Raw genomic sequence first — 21613 nt, 5'->3', positions numbered from 1 at the left:
GCTCCTGGCCCCGCCCAGACCTGTGTGTGTGTGTGTTCTCTCTTTACACAAGGTGATGTACATGTGTCCATATTCTCTCCCGGTATGTCTGGTATACACGTGTTCATGTTCTCTCCGGGTATGTCTGGTATACACGTGTTCATGTTCTCTCTGGGTATAGCTGGTATACATGTGTTCATGTTCTCTCTGGGTATAGCTGGTATACACATATTCATGTTCTCTCCGGGTATGTCTGGTATACACGTGTTCATGTTCTCTCCGGGTATGTCTGGTATACACGTGTTCATGTTCTCTCCGGGTATAGCTGGTATACATGTGTTCATGTTCTCTCCGGGTATAGCTGATATGCACATGTTCATGTTCTCTCCGGGTATGTCTGGTATACACATGTTCATGTTCTCTCCGGGTATAGCTGGTATACATGTGTTCATGTTCTCTCTGGGTATAGCTGGTATACACATGTTCATGTTCTCTCCGGGTATGTCTGGTATACACGTGTTCATGTTCTCTCCGGGTATGTCTGGTATACACATGTTCATGTTCTCTCCGGGTATGTCTGGTATACACGTGTTCATGTTCTCTCCGGGTATGTCTGGTATACACGTGTTCATGTTCTCTCCGGGTATAGCTGGTATACACGTGTTCATGTTCTCTCCGGATATGTCTGGTATACACGTGTTCATGTTCTCTCCCGGTACAGGAGCTGGAGTTGGTACCACTGAAGCGTGATGACTACGGCAAGTTCCACCAGGGTGACTCCTACGTCATCCTCTCAGTCTCTGAGGTGGACAAGCCAGCTGGCATGGATGACCTGGTCTGTCTTATCTTATTTTGTAATATATTTTTCAAGGAGACTCACCTGACCTGGTCTTGATCATAACACAATTTACTTTTTTTTTTTTTTTGCCTCACAGAGAGGTTGGTTGATGGGGTTTAAAGCCTGTCTACTAGTCAGAATCATTAAGTATGTCACCTGTTCAGTACAAGTCAAAAATGATTTGTTTATAATCATAAGCTTAGTTTTTAAAGAGAGGGGTGGACCGGTAAGCCAGTGGAAGGCCTCGGTCAGACGACCAAAAGCTCCAGCTGTGGTTCATCATATGACTAAGACCCGCGTCAGGAAACACTTGTCATGTTTCCTGACACATCTTACCTAGCCTAACTACAAGTCAAGACTGGAGTTTACCTGGAGAGAGTTCCGGGGGTCAACGCCCCCGCGGCCCGGTCTGTGACCAGGCCTCCTGGTGGATCAGATCCTGATCAACCAGGCTGTTGCTGCTGGCTGCACGCAAACCAACGTACGAGCCACAGCCTGGCTGGTCAGGAACCGACTTTAGGTGCTTGTCCAGTGCCAGCTTGAAGACTGCCAGGGGTCTGTTGGTAATCCCCCTTATGTATGCTGGGAGGCAGTTGAACAGTCTCGGGCCCCTGACACTTATTGTATGGTCTCTTAACGTGCTAGTGACACCCCTGCTTTTCATTGGGGGATGTTGCATCGTCTGCCAAGTCTTTTGCTTTCGTAGTGAGTGATTTTCGTGTGCAAGTTCGGTACTAGTCCCTCTAGGATTTTCCAGGTGTATATAATCATGTATCTCTCCCGCCTGCGTTCCAGGGAGTACAGGTTCAGGAACTTCAAGCGCTCCCAGTAATTGAGGTGTTTTATCTCCGTTATGCGCGCCGTGAAGGTTCTCTGTACATTTTCTAGGTCAGCAATTTCACCTGCCTTGAAAGGTGCTGTTAGTGTGCAGCAGTATTCCAGCCTAGATAGAACAAGTGACCTGAAGAGTGTCATCATGGGCTTGGCCTCCCTAGTTTTGAAGGTTCTCATTATCCATCCTGTCATTTTTCTAGCAGATGCGATTGATACAATGTTATGGTCCTTGAAGGTGAGATCCTCCGACATGATCACTCCCAGGTCTTTGACGTTGGTGTTTCGCTCTATTTTGTGGCCAGAATTTGTTTTGTACTCTGATGAAGATTTAATTTCCTCGTGTTTACCATATCTGAGTAATTGAAATTTCTCGTCGTTGAACTTCATATTGTTTTCTGCAGCCCACTGAAAGATTCGGTTTGATATCCGCCTGGAGCCTTGCAGTGTCTGCAATGGAAGACACTGTCATGCAGATTCGGGTGTCATCTGCAAATCTCTAAAACAGGGACTAAAGTAAAGTTTAAGTGTATACACTGAGGAATACTCTCCTGGTTGTCTTCAAGAGGGAGCTGGACACGTACCTAACTAAAGTCGGTGCCGGATCAGCCGGGCTGTGGTTCGTACGTTGGACTACGTGCGGCCAGCAGTAACAGCCTCGTTGATCAGGCCCTAATCCACCAGGAGGCCTGGTCATGGACCGGGCCGCGGGGGCGTTGATCCCCGGAATACCCTCCAGGTAGACTCCAGGCAGGTATATATTCTCGGTATATAGGTCAGTTGGTAAACTGCGTTTAAAAATTATTCACTATTCAAAGGGTCATGAAGGCTGTGTCACCTGTGTCACCTGTGTCACCTGTGTCACCTGTGTTACCTGTGTCACCTGTGTCACCTGTGTCACCTGTATCACCTGTGCACCGCAAGTCAAGAATACTTTAATAGTTAAAATAGAAATTAAAGTCTTAGTATATATACACTGAGAGAGAAACTTCTCATTGTATATATTCTTGATATATATACTATGAAAACTCTTACATTCTCTTTCCAAATATTTATGTTTTTTTACAGTCTTTTCACCCTAATTTACAAGTTTTTTACTCTTGCATTTAGAAAAATTCTTATACGCTTGTTTACAGATATTTATACCTTTTTGCGATTATTACTCTCTCATTTACAATTTTTTTACTTTCTGATTTACAAAAATTCTTGTATACTTTGCATGTCCTTACAGTATTTCTTTTAATAATTTTTACACTCTTATTTCCCTTGGGATGTTTTTTATCACACCATAAGAAGAAAAGAATGGGAAAGGAAAAAAAGAAAAGACTGGAGTACAGTAAAGCAGAGATAGAAGGGAAGAAGAGATAGAAGGGTTAATTAAGGGGACCTGATCACCGTGGATGGGTCGTAAGATACTGTTGTTGTAACATAGTGATGAATGTAGTATAGTCGACTTGGATATATAAAAATAAATAAAACTCTTCCACACTCTTATTCACTATTCAAATACTGTTCTAGTTAATACACACATATATTTAAGGTTAATTTATTAGGACACTGATTACTGATCAACTTACATTATCGCATATTAAAATGTACTTGTAACTTCCTTGCATATTTTACAACGTATCAGTGGCAGTTGCTGGCTTGCAGTGTTTGTGTTGCTATACTGACCTCTGACATGTTATATTGCAAGTGTTGTGTTGCTTCTGCGTGAAAGCTGTCATGTGTTATGGTGTATGACAGCATGCGTGATGGGTGTGGGAGGTGAACCTAGTTACCTCCTACTCTAACCTTGTCAAAATGTCATATAGGTCAGGGTAGCCGCCAGTGCGGATGTGCCCATTTTTTTTTAATTTAAAAATACATTTAGATTTGCAGGTCGTTGGCTGTTTACAATCTGAACTGTTTATGTTCATCAATTTGTTTGTACTTTTTTTCTCTGTTGTTGTTAGAAATTGTTTGTATACATTTGTTTTCACAAGTTTATTTACCAGCATTCCGTTATTGCAGTGTGTGCAACCTGTCCTCCAAATTTAACTGCCATTTGTGCATATATTACAGTTTTCTGAGATTTACCCTGACCAAACATCTACGAAAAAGTAATTCTGAGTTAGGTTAAGTTAACCCAACCTACCTAAATTAACTTATTATTACGTATAGTTAACCTCGACCTAGAGGTTTAACATTCTTCGTTGTCTCCAGACTCCGGGACTGTGGGCCACAAGGTTGTGGAGTTCTGTTGGTGTCCTGGACCATGCTAATGTCCTGGGCCATGCTGGTGTTCTGGGCCATGTTGGTGTTCCGGGCCATGCTGGTGTTCTGGGTCATGTTAGTGTTCCGGGCCACGTTGGTGTTCCGGGCCTTGTTGGTGTCCCGGGCCTTGTTGATGTCCCGGGGAATAAAAGGACACATGGCAAGGCACAGGCTGCTATATCCAGCTAGGTTAAAGCAGACCTCTGCTTTAGTGACTTCATGAGCCACATCTATAGATATGTCCGTGGGAACTGGTGGGCCTGGTGGGTACTGCAGACGAGAAACATGTTATGCAGGAGTTGGCGGGAAATGGGTGTTTGGCTGTCTTTTGAACAGGAATTGTCATTTTGAGATGACACCGTTGACTGAGGATCGGGCACACACATCTCAACTATGGCCACCTGTCTGCAGGTATTCCTGCTCTTCTCTGTGTAACGTGTGGTGAGCAGCTGACGGTGGAACACATTTTAAATGTTATCCACCACCTTAGGTGGTTTCTCTTTCGTCATGGTTTTCAGATTTACCAGGGGTGCCTGTAGGGACCTCGGGGAACTTTTGGAGGAGTCTAGCAACATTAGCAACTTAATTAGATCTGTAACTGTTGCTGGTTATTTAACTTTGTGTGATAGTATTTATTATGTTGTATGTCTCATTCACATTACTAGTTTTTGGTGTCTTAGTGTTTCTAGTTTTTGGTTTCTTAGTTTCTCGCTAGATATTCTTACGTTTATTGTATTTATTGGTTAATTTTAAAGGTTAGGAGCGTTGAGTGATATACGTGCTCAGAGTGCTCCTCAAGTCTCACATTACCTACCTACTTACAGTTAATTGCCAGTGACGAAATGATAAACTATCATATGTCTGGCAGCTCGGGACATATGATAGCTTACAAGAGGGTTGATATTCTCACGCTTGTTGTTAAGTTTGAGAATGAACTGCTGTGCGAGGGATCACTGTGCAACGGAGCCCTATTTTACTACGTTAGTTATATTACGGGGAACTCAGTGTCCATTTCTCGACATTTCCTGTGATAGTACAAATACTGTTATCTTTATTTTAGTTCGTTTAGGTTAGGTTGGGTTAAATCAAGTCATGTAAACCTATAAGGGGCACATACGTATAAGCAAATTAAAACAACAAGGACCACGATATGTCTGGCCCAGGTGCTGAGAGTGATAAGGGAATTTTCAAAGTGAAGTTTAAAACGTTCAAGTTGAAGTATACTTATAAATATTGCAGATCTTTATCAAGTTGAGATGGTAAACTTATACCTAGAGTGAAAAGTCGTGTGTAAATAACGGTTTTCTTTGTATAGTACAAGTGTCATTTAACCGTAATTGTACACAAGTCTTGCAATTCAACAAACAGCTATATTATTATAACTTTTGTTACTGCAACCTTTATTCGTCAAATTAAGTGTTTGTGTGTTTGTTGCAGCCGCATCCGCCACGTGGACCGCTGGATATCCATATTCACTTCTGGCTGGGGTCACAGACGAGCACAGACGAGGCTGGGGTGGCTGCCATCAAGACAGTGGAGCTGGACAACATGTTGGGAGGAGGACCTGTCCAACACCGTGAGACAGAGGGATGGGAGAGCAAGAGGATGCTATCTTACTTCAAGAATGGCATCAGGTCACTCATATCCTCCTTTATACACTCATACCCACCTTCACACACTCATATTCTTCCTCACACACACTCATACTCTCCTTCACACACTCATACTCTCTTTCACACATACATACTCTTTCACACACTCATACATACTCTCCTTTACACACTCATACTCTCCTTCACACACTCATAAATACTCTCACACACTCATACATACTCTTCTACACACACTCATACCCTCCTCCACACACTTTTACATTTCACACTCACGCTTAACATACATGCGCTTCACATACACTCATACACGTTATACACACCCATACACTTCACACATACATACATTAACATATCTTTCCCCGTTCATGTAGAATATTTTTTTCGCTCGTTAACTTGAGTAAGACTAAAGATGGAGATAATGCCATGGAACCTCCACTTGCTAAAGTTAAAGTTGCGCTCCATCACCACTTATAGTCCACTTACATCTTTTTTATTTGCATAGCTGAATTTACGAGCTAAGAACTGTTATCCTGCCTCAGCTCATTCCAAAAGCCAGACCTACCTAAGGTATTTGCACCACCACCCCCTGGTATACCACCCACAATAGTGGACTAATACCAAAGGGCAGCAGGTGTAAAGTGACTAACATCCAGGTACCTACTGACTGTTAGGTGAACAGGAATAGCAGTTGTACGGTGACTAACACCCAGGTACCTACTGACTGTTAGGTGAACAGGAATAGCAGTTGTACGGTGACTAACACCCAGGTACCTACTGACTGTTAGGTGAACAGGGACAGCAGTTGTACGGTGACTAACACCCAGGTACCTACTGACTGTTAGGTGAACAGGGACAGCAGTTGTACGGTGACTAACACCCAGGTACCTACTGACTGTTAGGTGAACAGGGACAGCAGTTGTACGGTGACTAACACCCAGGTACCTACTGACTGTTAGGTGAACAGGGACAGCAGTTGTACGGTGACTAACACCCAGGTACCTACTGACTGTTAGGTGAACAGGGACAGCAGTTGTACGGTGACTAACATCCAGGTATCTACTTACTGTTAGGTGAACAGGGACAGCAGTTGTACGGTGACTAACATCCAGGTATCTACTTACTGTTAGGTGAACAGGGATAACAAATTTAAAAATTTAAAAAGATCAGTAATATCATCTGTAACTTAAATAACTTCAAGTTATTTTTTCAACAAAGCGGCCGTGTCCCACCGAGGCAGGGTGACCTAAACAAAGAAAAACGAAAGTTTTCCTTTTTAAATTTAGTAATTCATACAGGAGGGGTTATTAGCCTCTTACTTCCAGCATATATTAGTATTATTATTATTATTATTATTATTATATTCATGGTCAAGTGTTGAGTCCAGTAATAAACAACAGATAATCAGTTTTGATCCATGGAAGGTGATGAGTAGCTCCAGTTCCTGGGATCAACATCCTTTTCGACCATGATAGAACTCCTTCCATTTAAAGGCTATATGTAACGTTATGGAAAAATAAAAACATAAGCAGTATAATGTGATGCTTTAGTGACAACGTTTCGCCCACACAGTGGACTTTATCAAGTCAAAAACAGATCTGTTTGTGACCTGATAAAGTCCACTGTGTGGGCGAAACGTTGTCAATAAAGAGTAACACTATACTGCTTATGTGTTTATTTTTCCATTGTGTCGGTATTTTATACCATTTATTTTCATAAGTAAAGTTAAATTTAAATTCTTGTCATACAGAATTACTAACAAAATTTTTCACTTCATTTTTTATTATTTATCAAACACCAAACACAGAAAATTGTTTGCTAATAAAATTGATATATTTTAACAAAATATAAAAACAAAATGAAAAAAAAATGAGCAGAACGTGTTGAACCACCATGTTGAACCACCATGTTGAACCACAAAGTTGAACCACCATGTTGAACCACCATGTTGAACCACCATGTTGAACCACCATGTTGAACCACCATGTTGAACCACAAAGTTGAACCACCATGTTGAACCACCATGCTGTGTTGAACCACCATGCTGTGTTGAACCACCATGCTGTGTTGAACCACCATGCAGTGTTGAACCACCATGCAGTGTTGAACCACCATGCTGTGTTGAACCACCATGCTGTGTTGAACCACCATGCTGTGTTGAACCACCATGCTGTGTTGAACCACCATGCAGTGTTGAACCACCATGCTGTGTTGAACCACCATGCTGTGTTGAACCACCATGCTGTGTTGAACCACCATGCTGTGTTGAACCACCATGCAGTGTTGAACCACCATGTTGAACCACCATGTTGTGTTGAACCACCATGCTGTGTTGAACCACCATGCTGTGTTGAACCACCATGCAGTGTTGAACCACCATGCTGTGTTGAACCACCATGCTGTGTTGAACCACCATGCTGTGTTCAACCACCATGCTGTGTTCAACCACCATGCTGTGTTCAACCACCATGCTGCGTAGAACGACCATGCTGTGTTCAACCACCATGCTGTGTTGAACCACCATGCAGCGTTGAACCACAGTGCTGTGTTGAACCACCATGCTGTGTTGAACCACCATGCTGTGAACAATGTTCAGCCACCATGCTGTGTTGAACCACCATGCAGTGTTGAACCACCATGCTGTGTTGAACCACCATGCTGTGTTGAACCACCATGCTGTGTTGAACCACCATGCTGTGTTGAACCACCATACTGTGTTGAACCACCATGCTGTGAACAATGTTGAACCACCATGCTGTGTTGAACCACAATTATGTGTTGAACCACCACGCTGTGTTGAACCACAATGTAGTGTTGAACCACCATGCTGTGTTGAACCACCATGCTGTGTTGAACCACCATGCTGTGTTGAACCACCATGCTGTGTTGAACCACCATGCTGTGTTGAACCACCACGCTGTGTTGAACCACCACGCTGTGTTGAACCACCACGCTGTGTTGAACCACCATGCTGTGAACAATGTTGAACCACCATGCAGTGTTGAACCACCATGCTGTGTTGAACCACCATGCTGTGTTGAACCACCATGCTGTGTTGAACCACCATGCAGTGTTAAACCACCATGCTGTGTTGAACCACCATGCAGTGTTGAACCACCATGCTGTGTTGAACCACCATGCTGTGTTGAACCACCATGCTGTGTTGAACCACCGTGCTGTGTTGAATCACCATGCTGTGTTGAACCACCATGCTGTGTTGAACCACCATGCTGTGTTGAACCACCATGCAGTGTTGAACCACCATGCAGTGTTGAACCACCATGCTGTGTTGAACCACCATGCTGTGTTGAACCACCATGCAGTGTTGAACCACCATGCTGTGTTAAACCACCATGCAGAGTTGAACCACCATGCTGTGTTAAACCACCATGCTGTGTTGAACCACCATGCTGTGTTGAACCACCATGCAGTGTTGAACCACCATGCTGTGTTGAACCACCATGCAGTGTTGAACCACCGTGCTGTGTTAAACCACCATGCTGTGTTGAACCACCATGCAGTGTTGAACCACCGTGCTGTGTTAAACCACCATGCAGTGTTGAACCACCATGCAGTGTTAAACCACCATGCTGTGTTGAACCACCATGCAGTGTTGAACCACCATGCTGTGTTGAACCACCATGCTGTGTTGAACCACCATGCTGTGTTGAACCACCGTGCTGTGTTGAATCACCATGCTGTGTTGAACCACCATGCTGTGTTGAATCACCATGCTGTGTTGAACCACCGTGCTGTGTTGAATCACCATGCAGTGTTGAACCACCATGCTGTGTTGAATCACCATGCTGTGTTGAACCACCGTGCTGTGTTGAACCACCACGCTGTGTTGAACCACCACGCTGTGTTGAACCACCATGCAGTGTTGAACCACCATGCTGTGTTGAACCACCATGCTGTGTTGAACCACCATGCAGTGTTGAACCACCATGTTGTGTTGAACCACCATGCTGTGTTGAACCACCATGCTGTGTTGAACCACCATGCTGTGTTGAACCACCATGCAGTGTTGAACCACCATGCTGTGTTGAACCACCATGCAGTGTTGAACCACCATGCTGTGTTGAACCACCATGCTGTGTTGAACCACTATGCTGTGTTGAACCACCATGATGTGTTGAACCACCATGCTGTGTTGAACCACCATGTAGTGTTCAACCACCATGCTGTGTTGAACCACCATACTGTGTTGAACCACCATGCCGTGAACAATGTTGAACCACCATGCTGTGTTGAGCCACCATTATGTGTTGAACCACCACGTTGTGTTGAACCACCATGTAGTGTTGAACCACCATGCTGTGTTGAACCACCATGCTGTGTTGAACCACCATGCAGTGTTGAACCATCATGCTGTGTTGAACCACCATGCTGTGTTGAACCACCATGCTGTGTTGAACCACCATGCAGTGTTGAACCACCATGCTGTGTTGAACCACCATGCTGTGTTCAACCACCATGCTGTGTTGAACCACCATGCTGTGTTGAACCACCATGCTGTGAAAAATGTTGAACCACCATGCTGTGTTGAGCCACCATGCTGTGTTGAACCACCATGCTGTGTTGAACCACCATGCTGTGTTGAACCACCATGCTGTGTTGAACCATCATGCTGTGTTGAACCACCATGCTGTGTTGAACCACCATGCTGTGTTGAACCACCATGCTGTGTTGAACCACCATGCTGTGTTGAACCACCATGCAGTGTTGAACCACCATGCTGTGTTGAACCACCATGCTGTGTTGAACCACCATGCTGTGTTGAACCACCATGCTGTGTTCAACCACCATGTAGTGTCGAACCACCATGCTGTGTTGAACCACCATGCAGTGTTGAACCACCATGCAGTGTTGAACCACCATGCAGTGTTGAACCCCCATGCTGTGTTGAACCACCATGCTGTGTTGAACCACCATGCTGTGTTGAACCACCATGCTGTGTTTAACCACCATGCTGTGTTGAACCACCATGCTGTGTTGAACCACCATGCAGTGTTGAACCACCATGCAGTGTTGAACCCCCATGCTGTTTTGAACCACCATGCTGTGTTGAACCACCATGCTGTGTTGAACCACCATGCTGTGTTGAACCACCATGCAGTGTTGAACCACCATGCTGTGTTGAACCACCATGCAGTGTTGAACCACCATGCAGTGTTGAACCACCATGCTGTGTTGAACCACCATGCTGTGTTGAACCACCATGCTGTGTTGAACCACCATGCTGTGTTGAACCACCATGCTGTGTTGAACCACCATGCAGTGTTGAACCACCATGCAGTGTTGAACCACCATGCTGTGTTGAACCACCATGCAGTGTTGAACCACCATGCTGTGTTGAACCACCATGTTGTGTTGAACCACCATGCAGTGTTGAACCACCATGCAGTGTTGAACCACCATGCTGTGTTGAACCACCATGCTGTGTTGAACCACCATGCTGTGTTGAACCACCATGCTGTGTTGAACCACCATGCAGTGTTGAACCACCATGCAGTGTTGAACCACCATGCAGTGTTGAACCACCATCCTGTGTTGAACCACCATGCTGTGTTGAACCACCATGCAGTGTTGAACCACCATGCAGTGTTGAACCACCATGCTGTGTTGAACCACCATGCTCTGTTGAACCACCATGCTGTGTTGAACCACCATGCTGTGTTGAACCACCATGCTGTGTTGAACTACCATGCTGTGTTGAACCACCATGCAGTGTTGAACCACCGTGCTGTGTTGAACCACCATGCTGTGTTGAACCACCATGCAGTGAACAATGTTGAACCACCATGCTGTGATGAACCACCATGCTGTGTTGAACCACCATGCAGTGTTGAACCACCATGCTGTGTTGAACCACCATGCTGTGTTGAACCACCATGCAGTGTTGAACCACCATGCAGTGTTGAACCACCATGCTGTGTTGAACCACCATGCTGTGAACAATGTTGAACCACCATGCAGTGTTGAACCACCATGCAGTGTTGAACCACCATGCTGTGTTGAACCACCATGCTGTGTTGAACCACCATGCTGTGTTGAACCACCATGCTGTGAACAGTGTTGAACCACCATGCTGTGAACAGTGTTGAACCACCATGCTGTGAACAATGTTGAACCACCATGCTGTGTTGAACCACCATGCAGTGAACAATGTTGAACCACAATGCTGTGTTGAACCACCATGCTGTGAACAATGTTGAACCACCATGCAGTGAACAATGTTGAACCACCATGCTGTGAACAATGTTGAACCACCATGCAGTGTTGAACCACCATGTTGTGTTGAACCACCATGCTGTGTTGAACCACCATGCTGTGTTGAACCACAATGCTGTGTTGAACCACCATGCTGTGTTGAACCACCATGCTGTGTTGAACCACCATGCTGTGTTGAACCACCATGCTGTGTTGAACCACCATGCTGTGAACCGTGTTGAACCACCATGCAGTGAACAATGTTGAATCACCATGCTGTGAACAATGTTGAACCACCATGCTGTGTTGAACCACCATGCTGTGTTGAACCACCATGCAGTGTTGAACCACCATGCTGTGTTGAACCACCATGCAGTGTTGAACCACCATGCTGTGTTGAACCACCATGCTGTGTTGAACCACCATGCAGTGTTGAACCACCATGCTGTGTTGAACCACCATGCAGTGTTGAACCACCATGCTGTGTTGAACCACCATGCTGTGAACAATGTTGAACCACCATGCAGTGTTGAACCACCATGCAGTGTTGAACCACCATGCTGTGTTGAACCACCATGCTGTGTTGAACCATCATGCTGTGTTGAACCACCATGCTGTGAACAGTGTTGAACCACCATGCTGTGAACAGTGTTGAACCACCATGCAGTGAACAATGCTGAACCACCATGCTGTGAACAATGTTGAACCACCATGCTGTGTTGAACCACCATGCAGTGAACAATGTTGAACCACCATGCTGTGAACAATGTTGAACCACCATGCAGTGAACAATGTTGAACCACCATGCTGTGAACAATGTTGAACCACCATGCAGTGTTGAACCACCATGCAGTGTTGAACCACCATGCTGTGTTGAACCACCATGCTGTGTTGAACCACCATGCTGTGTTGAACCACCATGCTGTGTTGAACCACCATGCTGTGAACAGTGTTGAACCACCATGGTGTGAACCGTGTTGAACCACCATGCAGTGAACAATGTTGAACCACCATGCTGTGAACAATGTTGAACCACCATGCTGTATTGAACCACCATGCTGTGAACAGTGTTGAACCACCATGCTGTGAACAGTGTTGAACCACCATGCAGTGAACAATGGTGAACCACCATGCTGTGAACAATGTTGAACCACCATGCAGTGAACAATGTTGAACCACCATGCTGTGAACAATGGTGAACCACCATGCTGTGAACAATGTTGAACCACCATGCAGTGAACAATGTTGAACCACCATGCTGTGTTGAACCACCATGCTGTGAACAATGTTGAACCACCATGCAGTGAACAATGTTGAACCACCATGCTGTCTTGAACCACCATGCTGTGAACAATGTTGAACCACCATGCAGTGTTGAACCACCATGCAGTGTTGAACCGCCATGCAGTGTTGAACCACCATGCTGTGTTGAACCACCATGCTCTTTGAACCACCATGCTGTGTTGAACCACCATGCTGTGAACAGTGTTGAACCATCATTCAGTGAACAATGTTGAACCACCATGCTGTGAACAATGTTGAACCACTATGCTGTGTTGAACTACCATGCTGTGTTGAACCACCATGCTGTGTTGAACCACCATGCTGTGAACAGTGTTGAACCATCATTCAGTGAACAATGTTGAACCACCATGCTGTGAACAATGTTGAACCACCATGCTGTGAACAGTGTTGAACCACCATGCAGTGAACAATGGTGAACCACCATGCTGTGAACAATGTTGAACCACCATGCAGTGAACAATGTTGAACCACCATGCTGTGAACAATGGTGAACCACCATGCTGTGAACAATGTTGAACCACCATGCAGTGAACAATGTTGAACCACCATGCTGTGTTGAACCACCATGCTGTGAACAATGTTGAACCACCATGCAGTGAACAATGTTGAACCACCATGCTGTCTTGAACCACCATGCTGTGAACAATGTTGAACCACCATGCAGTGTTGAACCACCATGCAGTGTTGAACCGCCATGCAGTGTTGAACCACCATGCTGTGTTGAACCACCATGCTGTGAACAGTGTTGAACCATCATTCAGTGAACAATGTTGAACCACCATGCTGTGAACAATGTTGAACCACTATGCTGTGTTGAACCACCATGCTGTGTTGAACCACCATGCTGTGTTGAACCACCATGCTGTGAACAGTGTTGAACCATCATTCAGTGAACAATGTTGAACCACCATGCTGTGAACAATGTTGAACCACCATGCTGTGAACAATGTTGAACCACCATGCAGTGAACAATGTTGAACCACCATGCAGTGAACTATGTTGAACCACCATGCAGTGAACAATGTTGAACCACCATGCAGTGAACAATGTTGAACCCCCATGCAGTGAACAAGACACTTGTCAAGGTGCACAACAGAGCAGTCTAGTTCCTGAGATTAAGGAAAGGAGGTACGAGGTAAGAGCTAAGCTGCCCGTCTGTGGAAGAGTTCCGATCAAGAGGAGATATGATCCCGACATTTAGCCCGTAAACGGTCCAAGCAGATCTACCTTCACATGTATACATGTGAACGTAGATCTGCTACAAAAGTAGATCAAAGTTTTTTTTACACATTTTCAAATGTAGAAAAACAAAAAGAAGATTACTTTTTTTATATACTTTCAAATGTTGAAAAAACGTATATATACGTTTGGACCGTTTACGGGTTTAAAATACTCGGAGGCCTAGACATGGTACGTTCTGTACTAGAGATGAAACTAATGCAAGAAGACGTGATTGTAAAGTGCATACTAAAATAAGCTGCAGTTTTATTCGGAAATATTTTTTTACACAAAAGTGGCAAATAAATTAAATGTTTGGGGCTCGGATAAATTATAGAACAAATCTTTATAAAGATTCGAAAGTATGTATGTATATATATTAAAAAGATATTTACCGTCAGTCGGTCGAGGATTAAGAGGCCGGGCTCTTGATCCTGCCTCTTAATCCACATATGTTAATATGTCAATATTAGCAGCTGATGCTAAATTTATGAGAATAATACAAATAAGACCAGACAAAAATCTCCAAGACGACCTGAAACTTGGAGGATGTGTTGTTATAGTGTGACTGGCAGATGTTGCTAACAAGTGTTGTTATAGTGTGACTGGCAGATGTTGCTAACAATTGTTGTTATAGTGTGACTGGCAGATGTTGCTAACAAGTGTTGTTATAGTGTGACTGGCAGATGTTGCTAACAAGTGTTGTTATAGTGTGACTGGCAGATGTTGCTAACAAGTGTTGTTATAGTGTGACTGGCAGATGTTGCCAACAAGTGTTGTTATAGTGTGACTGGCAGATGTTGCCAACAAGTGTTGTTATAGTGTGACTGGCAGATGTTGCTAACAAGTGTTGTTATAGTGTGACTGGCAGATGTTGCCAACAAGTGTTGTTATAGTATGACTGGCAGATGTTGCCAACAAGTGTTGTTATAGTGTGACTGGCAGATGTTGCTAACAAGTGTTGTTATAGTGTGACTGGCAGATGTTGCCAACAAGTGTTGTTATAGTGTGACTGGCAGATGTTGCTAACAAGTGTTGTTATAGTGTGACTGGCAGATGTTGCCAACAAGTGTTGTTATAGTGTGACTGGCAGATGTTGCTAACAAGTGTTGTTATAGTGTGACTGGCAGATGTTGCTAACAAGTGTTGTTATAGTGTGACTGGCAGATGTTGCTAACAAGTGTTGTTATAGTGTGACTGGCAGATGTTGCTAACAAGTGTTGTTATAGTGTGACTGGCAGATGTTGCTAACAAGTGTTGTTATAGTGTGACTGGCAGATGTTGCTAACAAGTGTTGTTATAGTGTGACTGGCAGATGTTGCCAACAAGTGTTGTTATAGTGTGACTGGCAGATGTTGCCAACAAGTGTTGTTATAGTGTGACTGGCAGATGTTGCTAACAAGTGTTGTTATAGTGTGACTGGCAGATGTTGCTAACAAGTGTTGTTATAGTGTGACTGGCAGATGTTGCTAACAAGTGTTGTTATAGTGTGACTGGCAGATGTTGCTAACAAGTGTTGTTATAGTGTGACTGGCAGATGTTGCTAACAAGTGTTGTTATAGTGTGACTGGCAGATGTTGCTAACAAGTGTTGTTATAGTGTGACTGGCAGATGTTGCTAACAAGTGTTGTTATAGTGTGACTGGCAGATGTTGCCAACAAGTGTTGTTATAGTGTGACTGGCAGATGTTGCCAACAAGTGTTGTTATAGTGTGACTGGCAGATGTTGCTAACAAGTGTTGTTATAGTGTGACTGGCAGATGTTGCCAACAAGTGTTGTTATAGTGTGACTGGCAGATGTTGCCAACAAGTGTTGTTATAGTGTGACTGGCAGATGTTGCTAACAAGTGTTGTTATAGTGTGACTGGCAGATGTTGCCAACAAGTGTTGTTATAGTGTGACTGGCAGATGTTGCTAACAAGTGTTGTTATAGTGTGACTGGCAGATGTTGCCAACAAGTGTTGTTATAGTGTGACTGGCAGATGTTGCTAACAAGTGTTGTTATAGTGTGACTGGCAGATGTTGCTAACAAGTGTTGTTATAGTGTGACTGGCAGATGTTGCTAACAAGTGTTGTTATAGTGTGACTGGCAGATGTTGCTAACAAGTGTTGTTATAGTGTGACTGGCAGATGTTGCTAACAAGTGTTGTTATAGTGTGACTGGCAGATGTTGCTAACAAGTGTTGTTATAGTGTGACTGGCAGATGTTGCTAACAAGTGTTGTTATAGTGTGACTGGCAGATGTTGCTAACAAGTGTTGTTATAGTGTGACTGGCAGATGTTGCTAACAAGTGTTGTTATAGTGTGACTGGCAGATGTTGCTAACAAGTGTTGTTATAGTGTGACTGGCAGATGTTGCCAACAAGTGTTGTTATAGTGTGACTGGCAGATGTTGCCAACAAGTGTTGTTATAGTGTGACTGGCAGATGTTGCTAACAAGTGTTGTTATAGTGTGACTGGCAGATGTTGCCAACAAGTGTTGTTATAGTGTGACTGGCAGATGTTGCTAACAAGTGTTGTTATAGTGTGACTGGCAGATGTTGCTAACAAGTGTTGTTATAGTGTGACTGGCAGATGTTGCCAACAAGTGTTGTTATAGTGTGACTGGCAGATGTTGCTAACATGTGTTGTTATAGTGTGACTGGCAGATGTTGCTAACAAGTGTTGTTATAGTGTGACTGGCAGATGTTGCTAACAAGTGTTGTTATAGTGTGACTGGCAGATGTTGCCAACAAGTGTTGTTATAGTGTGACTGGCAGATGTTGCTAACAAGTGTTGTTATAGTGTGACTGGCAGATGTTGCCAACAAGTGTTGTTATAGTGTGACTGGCAGATGTTGCTAACAAGTGTTGTTATAGTGTGACTGGCAGATGTTGCTAACAAGTGTTGTTATAGTGTGACTGGCAGATGTTGCCAACAAGTGTTGTTATAGTGTGACTGGCAGATGTTGCTAACATGTGTTGTTATAGTGTGACTGGCAGATGTTGCTAACAAGTGTTGTTATAGTGTGACTGGCAGATGTTGCTAACAATTGTTGTTATAGTGTGACTGGCAGATGTTGCTAACAAGTGTTGTTATAGTGTGACTGGCAGATGTTGCTAACAAGTGTTGTTATAGTGTGACTGGCAGATGTTGCTAACAAGTGTTGTTATAGTGTGACTGGCAGATGTTGCTAACAAGTGTTGTTATAGTGTGACTGGCAGATGTTGCTAACAAGTGTTGTTATAGTGTGACTGGCAGATGTTGCTAACAAGTGTTGTTATAGTGTGACTGGCAGATGTTGCCAACAAGTGTTGTTATAGTGTGACTGGCAGATGTTGCCAACATGTGTTGTTATAGTGTGACTGGCAGATGTTGCTAACAAGTGTTGTTATAGTGTAACTGGCAGATGTTGCTAACAAGTGTTGTTATAGTGACTGGCAGATGTTGCTAACAAGTGTTGTTATAGTGTGACTGGCAGATGTTGCTAACAAGTGTTGTTATAGTGTGACTGGCAGATGTTGCTAACAAGTGTTGTTATAGTGTGACTGGCAGATGTTGCTAACAAGTGTTGTTATAGTGTGACTGGCAGATGTTGCTAACAAGTGTTGTTATAGTATGACTGGCAGATGTTGCTAACAAGTGTTGTTATAGTGTGACTGGCAGATGTTGCTAACAAGTGTTGTTATAGTGTGACTGGCAGATGTTGCTAACAAGTGTTGTTATAGTGTGACTGGCAGATGTTGCTAACAAGTGTTGTTATAGTGTGACTGGCAGATGTTGCTAACAAGTGTTGTTATAGTGTGACTGGCAGATGTTGCTAACAAGTGTTGTTATAGTGTGACTGGCAGATGTTGCTAACAAGTGTTGTTATAGTGTGACTGGCAGATGTTGCTAACAAGTGTTGTTATAGTGTGACTGGCAGATGTTGCTAACAAGTGTTGTTATAGTGTGACTGGCAGATGTTGCTAACAAGTGTTGTTATAGTGTGACTGGCAGATGTTGCTAACAAGTGTTGTTATAGTGTGACTGGCAGATGTTGCTAACAAGTGTTGTTATAGTGTGACTGGCAGATGTTGCTAACAAGTGTTGTTATAGTGTGACTGGCAGATGTTGCTAACAAGTGTTGTTATAGTGTGACTGGCAGATGTTGCTAACAAGTGTTGTTATAGTGTGACTGGCAGATGTTGCTAACAAGTGTTGTTATAGTGTGACTGGCAGATGTTGCTAACAAGTGTTGTTATAGTGTGACTGGCAGATGTTGCTAACAAGTGTTGTTATAGTGTGACTGGCAGATGTTGCTAACAAGTGTTGTTATAGTGTGACTGGCAGATGTTGCCAACAAGTGTTGTTATAGTGTGACTGGCAGATGTTGCCAACAAGTGTTGTTATAGTGTGACTGGCAGATGTTGCTAACAAGTGTTGTTATAGTGTGACTGGCAGATGTTGCTAACAAGTGTTGTTATAGTGTGACTGGCAGATGTTGCTAACAAGTGTTGTTATAGTGTGACTGGCAGATGTTGCCAACAAGTGTTGTTATAGTGTGACTGGCAGATGTTGCTAACAAGTGTTGTTATAGTGTGACTGGCAGATGTTGCTAACAAGTGTTGTTATAGTGTGACTGGCAGATGTTGCCAACAAGTGTTGTTATAGTGTGACTGGCAGATGTTGCCAACAAGTGTTGTTATAGTGTGACTGGCAGATGTTGCTAACAAGTGTTGTTATAGTGTGACTGGCAGATGTTGCCAACAAGTGTGGTATAGAAACGCTTGAAGAGCACTTCCACACATGATGAAGTTAAACACTGAGCAAAACGTCGTCAGAATGACGATTGCATGTTTTGCTTTTTTACCAGGAAGAGATGAAAAGTGACCTTGGAGTGCAACTCTTGCAAATGCAAGGTTTGTTCCAGAGAAGGGAACGGTAGTTCCAGTTTCTTGGATCAGGAACCCTTCCCAAACATTTAGGCAGACCACCCTCCCTTGAAGAGGTTTAGCGCCCTTACCTGGATGTAATAATAATAATCACCACTGCTACCACCAAGGCCCTACCACTGCCTCGCCACAACCCCTGCCACAACCAAGGCCCTGCCACTGCTTCACTACAACCCCTGCCACCACCAAGGCCCTGAAACTGCTTCGCTACAGCCCCTGCCACAGCCCCGCCACAACCCCTGCCACCACCAAGGCCCTGCCACTGCTTCACCACAACCCCTGCCACCTCGCGTGTTGGATAAACATTATAGACTAAAGTAAATCTATACATAGGCGTGTGATTACACAGAAACATTTTTTAAAATTGGTCGAATATTGGAATGCTTAAAATGTCGGTATATATCAAGGTTGTAAAGCATGAACGCCGGCCTCTCTGCACGCCAGTATGGTTGTGAAGCATGAACGCCGGCCTGTGTGCACGCCAGTATGGTTGTGAAGCATGAACGCCGGCCTCTGTGCACGCCAGTATGGTTGTGAAGCATGAACGCCGGCCTCTGTGCACGCCAGTATGGTTGTGAAGCATGAACGCCGGCCTCTGTGCACGCCAGTATGGTTGTGAAGCATGAACGCCGGCCTCTGTGCACGCCAGTATGGTTGTGAAGCATGAACGCCGGCTTCTGTACACGCCAGTATGGTTGTGAAGCATGAACGCCGGCCTCTGTGCACGCCAGTATGGTTGTGAAGCATGAACGCCGGCCTCTGTGCTCGCCAGTATGGTTGTGAAGCATGAACGCCGGCCTCTGTGCACGCCGGCCTCTGTGCACGCCAGTATGGTTATGAAGCATGAACGCCGGCCTCTGTACACGCCAGTATGGTTATGAAGCATGAACGCCGGCCTCTGTGCACGCCAGTATGGTTGTGAAGCATGAACGCCGGCCTCTGTGCACGCCAGTATGGTTGTGAAGCATGAACGCCGGCCTCTGTGCACGCCAGTATGGTTGTGAAGCATGAACGCCGGCCTCTGTACACGCCAGTATGGTTGTAAAGCATGAACGCCGGCCTCTGTGCACGCCAGTATGGTTATGAAGCATGAACGCCGGCCTCTGTACACGCCAGTATGGTTATGAAGCATGAACGCCGGCCTCTGTACACGCCAGTATGGTTGTGAAGCATGAACGCCGGCCTCTGTACACGCCAGTATGGTTATGAAGCATGAACGCCGGCCTCTGTGCACGCCAGTATGGTTATGAAGCATGAACGCCGGCCTCTGTACACGCCAGTATGGTTGTGAAGCATGAACGCCGGCCTCTGTGCACGCCAGTATGGTTGTGAAGCATGAACGCCGGCCTCTGTGCTCGCCAGTATGGTTGTGAAGCATGAACGCCGGCCTCTGTGCACGCCAGTATGGTTGTGAAGCATGAACGCCGGCCTCTGTGCACGCCAGTATGGTTATGAAGCATGAACGCCGGCTTCTGTGCACGCCAGTATGGTTGTGAAGCATGAACGCCGGCCTCTGTGCTCGCCAGTATGGTTGTGAAGCATGAACGCCGGCCTCTGTGCACGCCAGTATGGTTGTGAAGCATGAACGCCGGCCTCTGTGCTCGCCAGTATGGTTGTGAAGCATGAACGCCGGCTTCTGTGCTCGCCAGTATGGTTGTGAAGCATGAACGCCGGCCTCTGTGCACGCCAGTATGGTTGTAAAGCATGAACGCCGGCCTCTGTGCACGCCAGTATGGTTGTGAAGCATGAACGCCGGCTTCTGTGCACGCCAGTATGGTTGTGAAGCATGAACGCCGGCCTCTGTGCTCGCCAGTATGGTTGTGAAGCATGAACGCCGGCCTCTGTGCACGCCAGTATGGTTGTAAAGCATGAACGCCGGCCTCTGTGCTCGCCAGTATGGTTGTGAAGCATGAACGCCGGCCTCTGTGCTCGCCAGTATGGTTGTGAAGCATGAACGCCGGCCTCTGTGCTCGCCAGTATGGTTGTGAAGCATGAACGCCGGCCTCTGTGCTCGCCAGTATGGTTGTAAAGCATGAACGCCGGCCTCTGTGCTCGCCAGTATGGTTGTGAAGCATGAACGCCGGCCTCTGTGCACGCCAGTATGGTTGTGAAGCATGAACGCCGGCCTCTGTGCACGCCAGTATGGTTGTGAAGCATGAACGCCAGCCTCTGTGCACGCCAGTATGGTTGGCTGGTTAACGGGGTTTAAAGCCTAACAGCTACAATAAGGTCATTAAGGCTGCATACAACTTTTTCGCCACCAGACAAAAATACTTTAGAGATTAAAGTAAACTCACAACATATATACGCTGAGAGAAATATTCCTCACAGTGAATATATCCTGTGTAGGTATATTCCTTGGTGTGAACATTAAAATGGTGTAAAATACCGACAGGTTGTTAGGTTAGACACATATGCAACAGTTAGGTATCTTTATTTCGAAACGTTTCG

General features: G+C 44.9%; 1 protein-coding gene across 2 annotated transcripts in view; it reads left to right on the top strand.

Moving 5' to 3' along the window:
- Positions 1–21613, top strand: part of LOC128691192 (villin-1) — a 165975-nt gene that overhangs the window by 65652 nt on the left and 78710 nt on the right. For both annotated transcript variants that reach the window (XM_053780050.2, XM_053780051.2), the window contains 2 exons: positions 701–814; positions 5342–5538. In XM_053780050.2, the coding sequence (XP_053636025.2) occupies positions 701–814; positions 5342–5538 (311 nt within the window). The remainder of the gene's footprint in view (positions 1–700; positions 815–5341; positions 5539–21613) is intronic.

This window comes from Cherax quadricarinatus, chromosome 27, assembly GCF_038502225.1.
Source record: "Cherax quadricarinatus isolate ZL_2023a chromosome 27, ASM3850222v1, whole genome shotgun sequence".
Taxonomy (NCBI): Eukaryota; Metazoa; Arthropoda; class Malacostraca; order Decapoda; family Parastacidae; genus Cherax; species Cherax quadricarinatus.
This window is presented reverse-complemented; position numbering and strand designations above follow the sequence as displayed.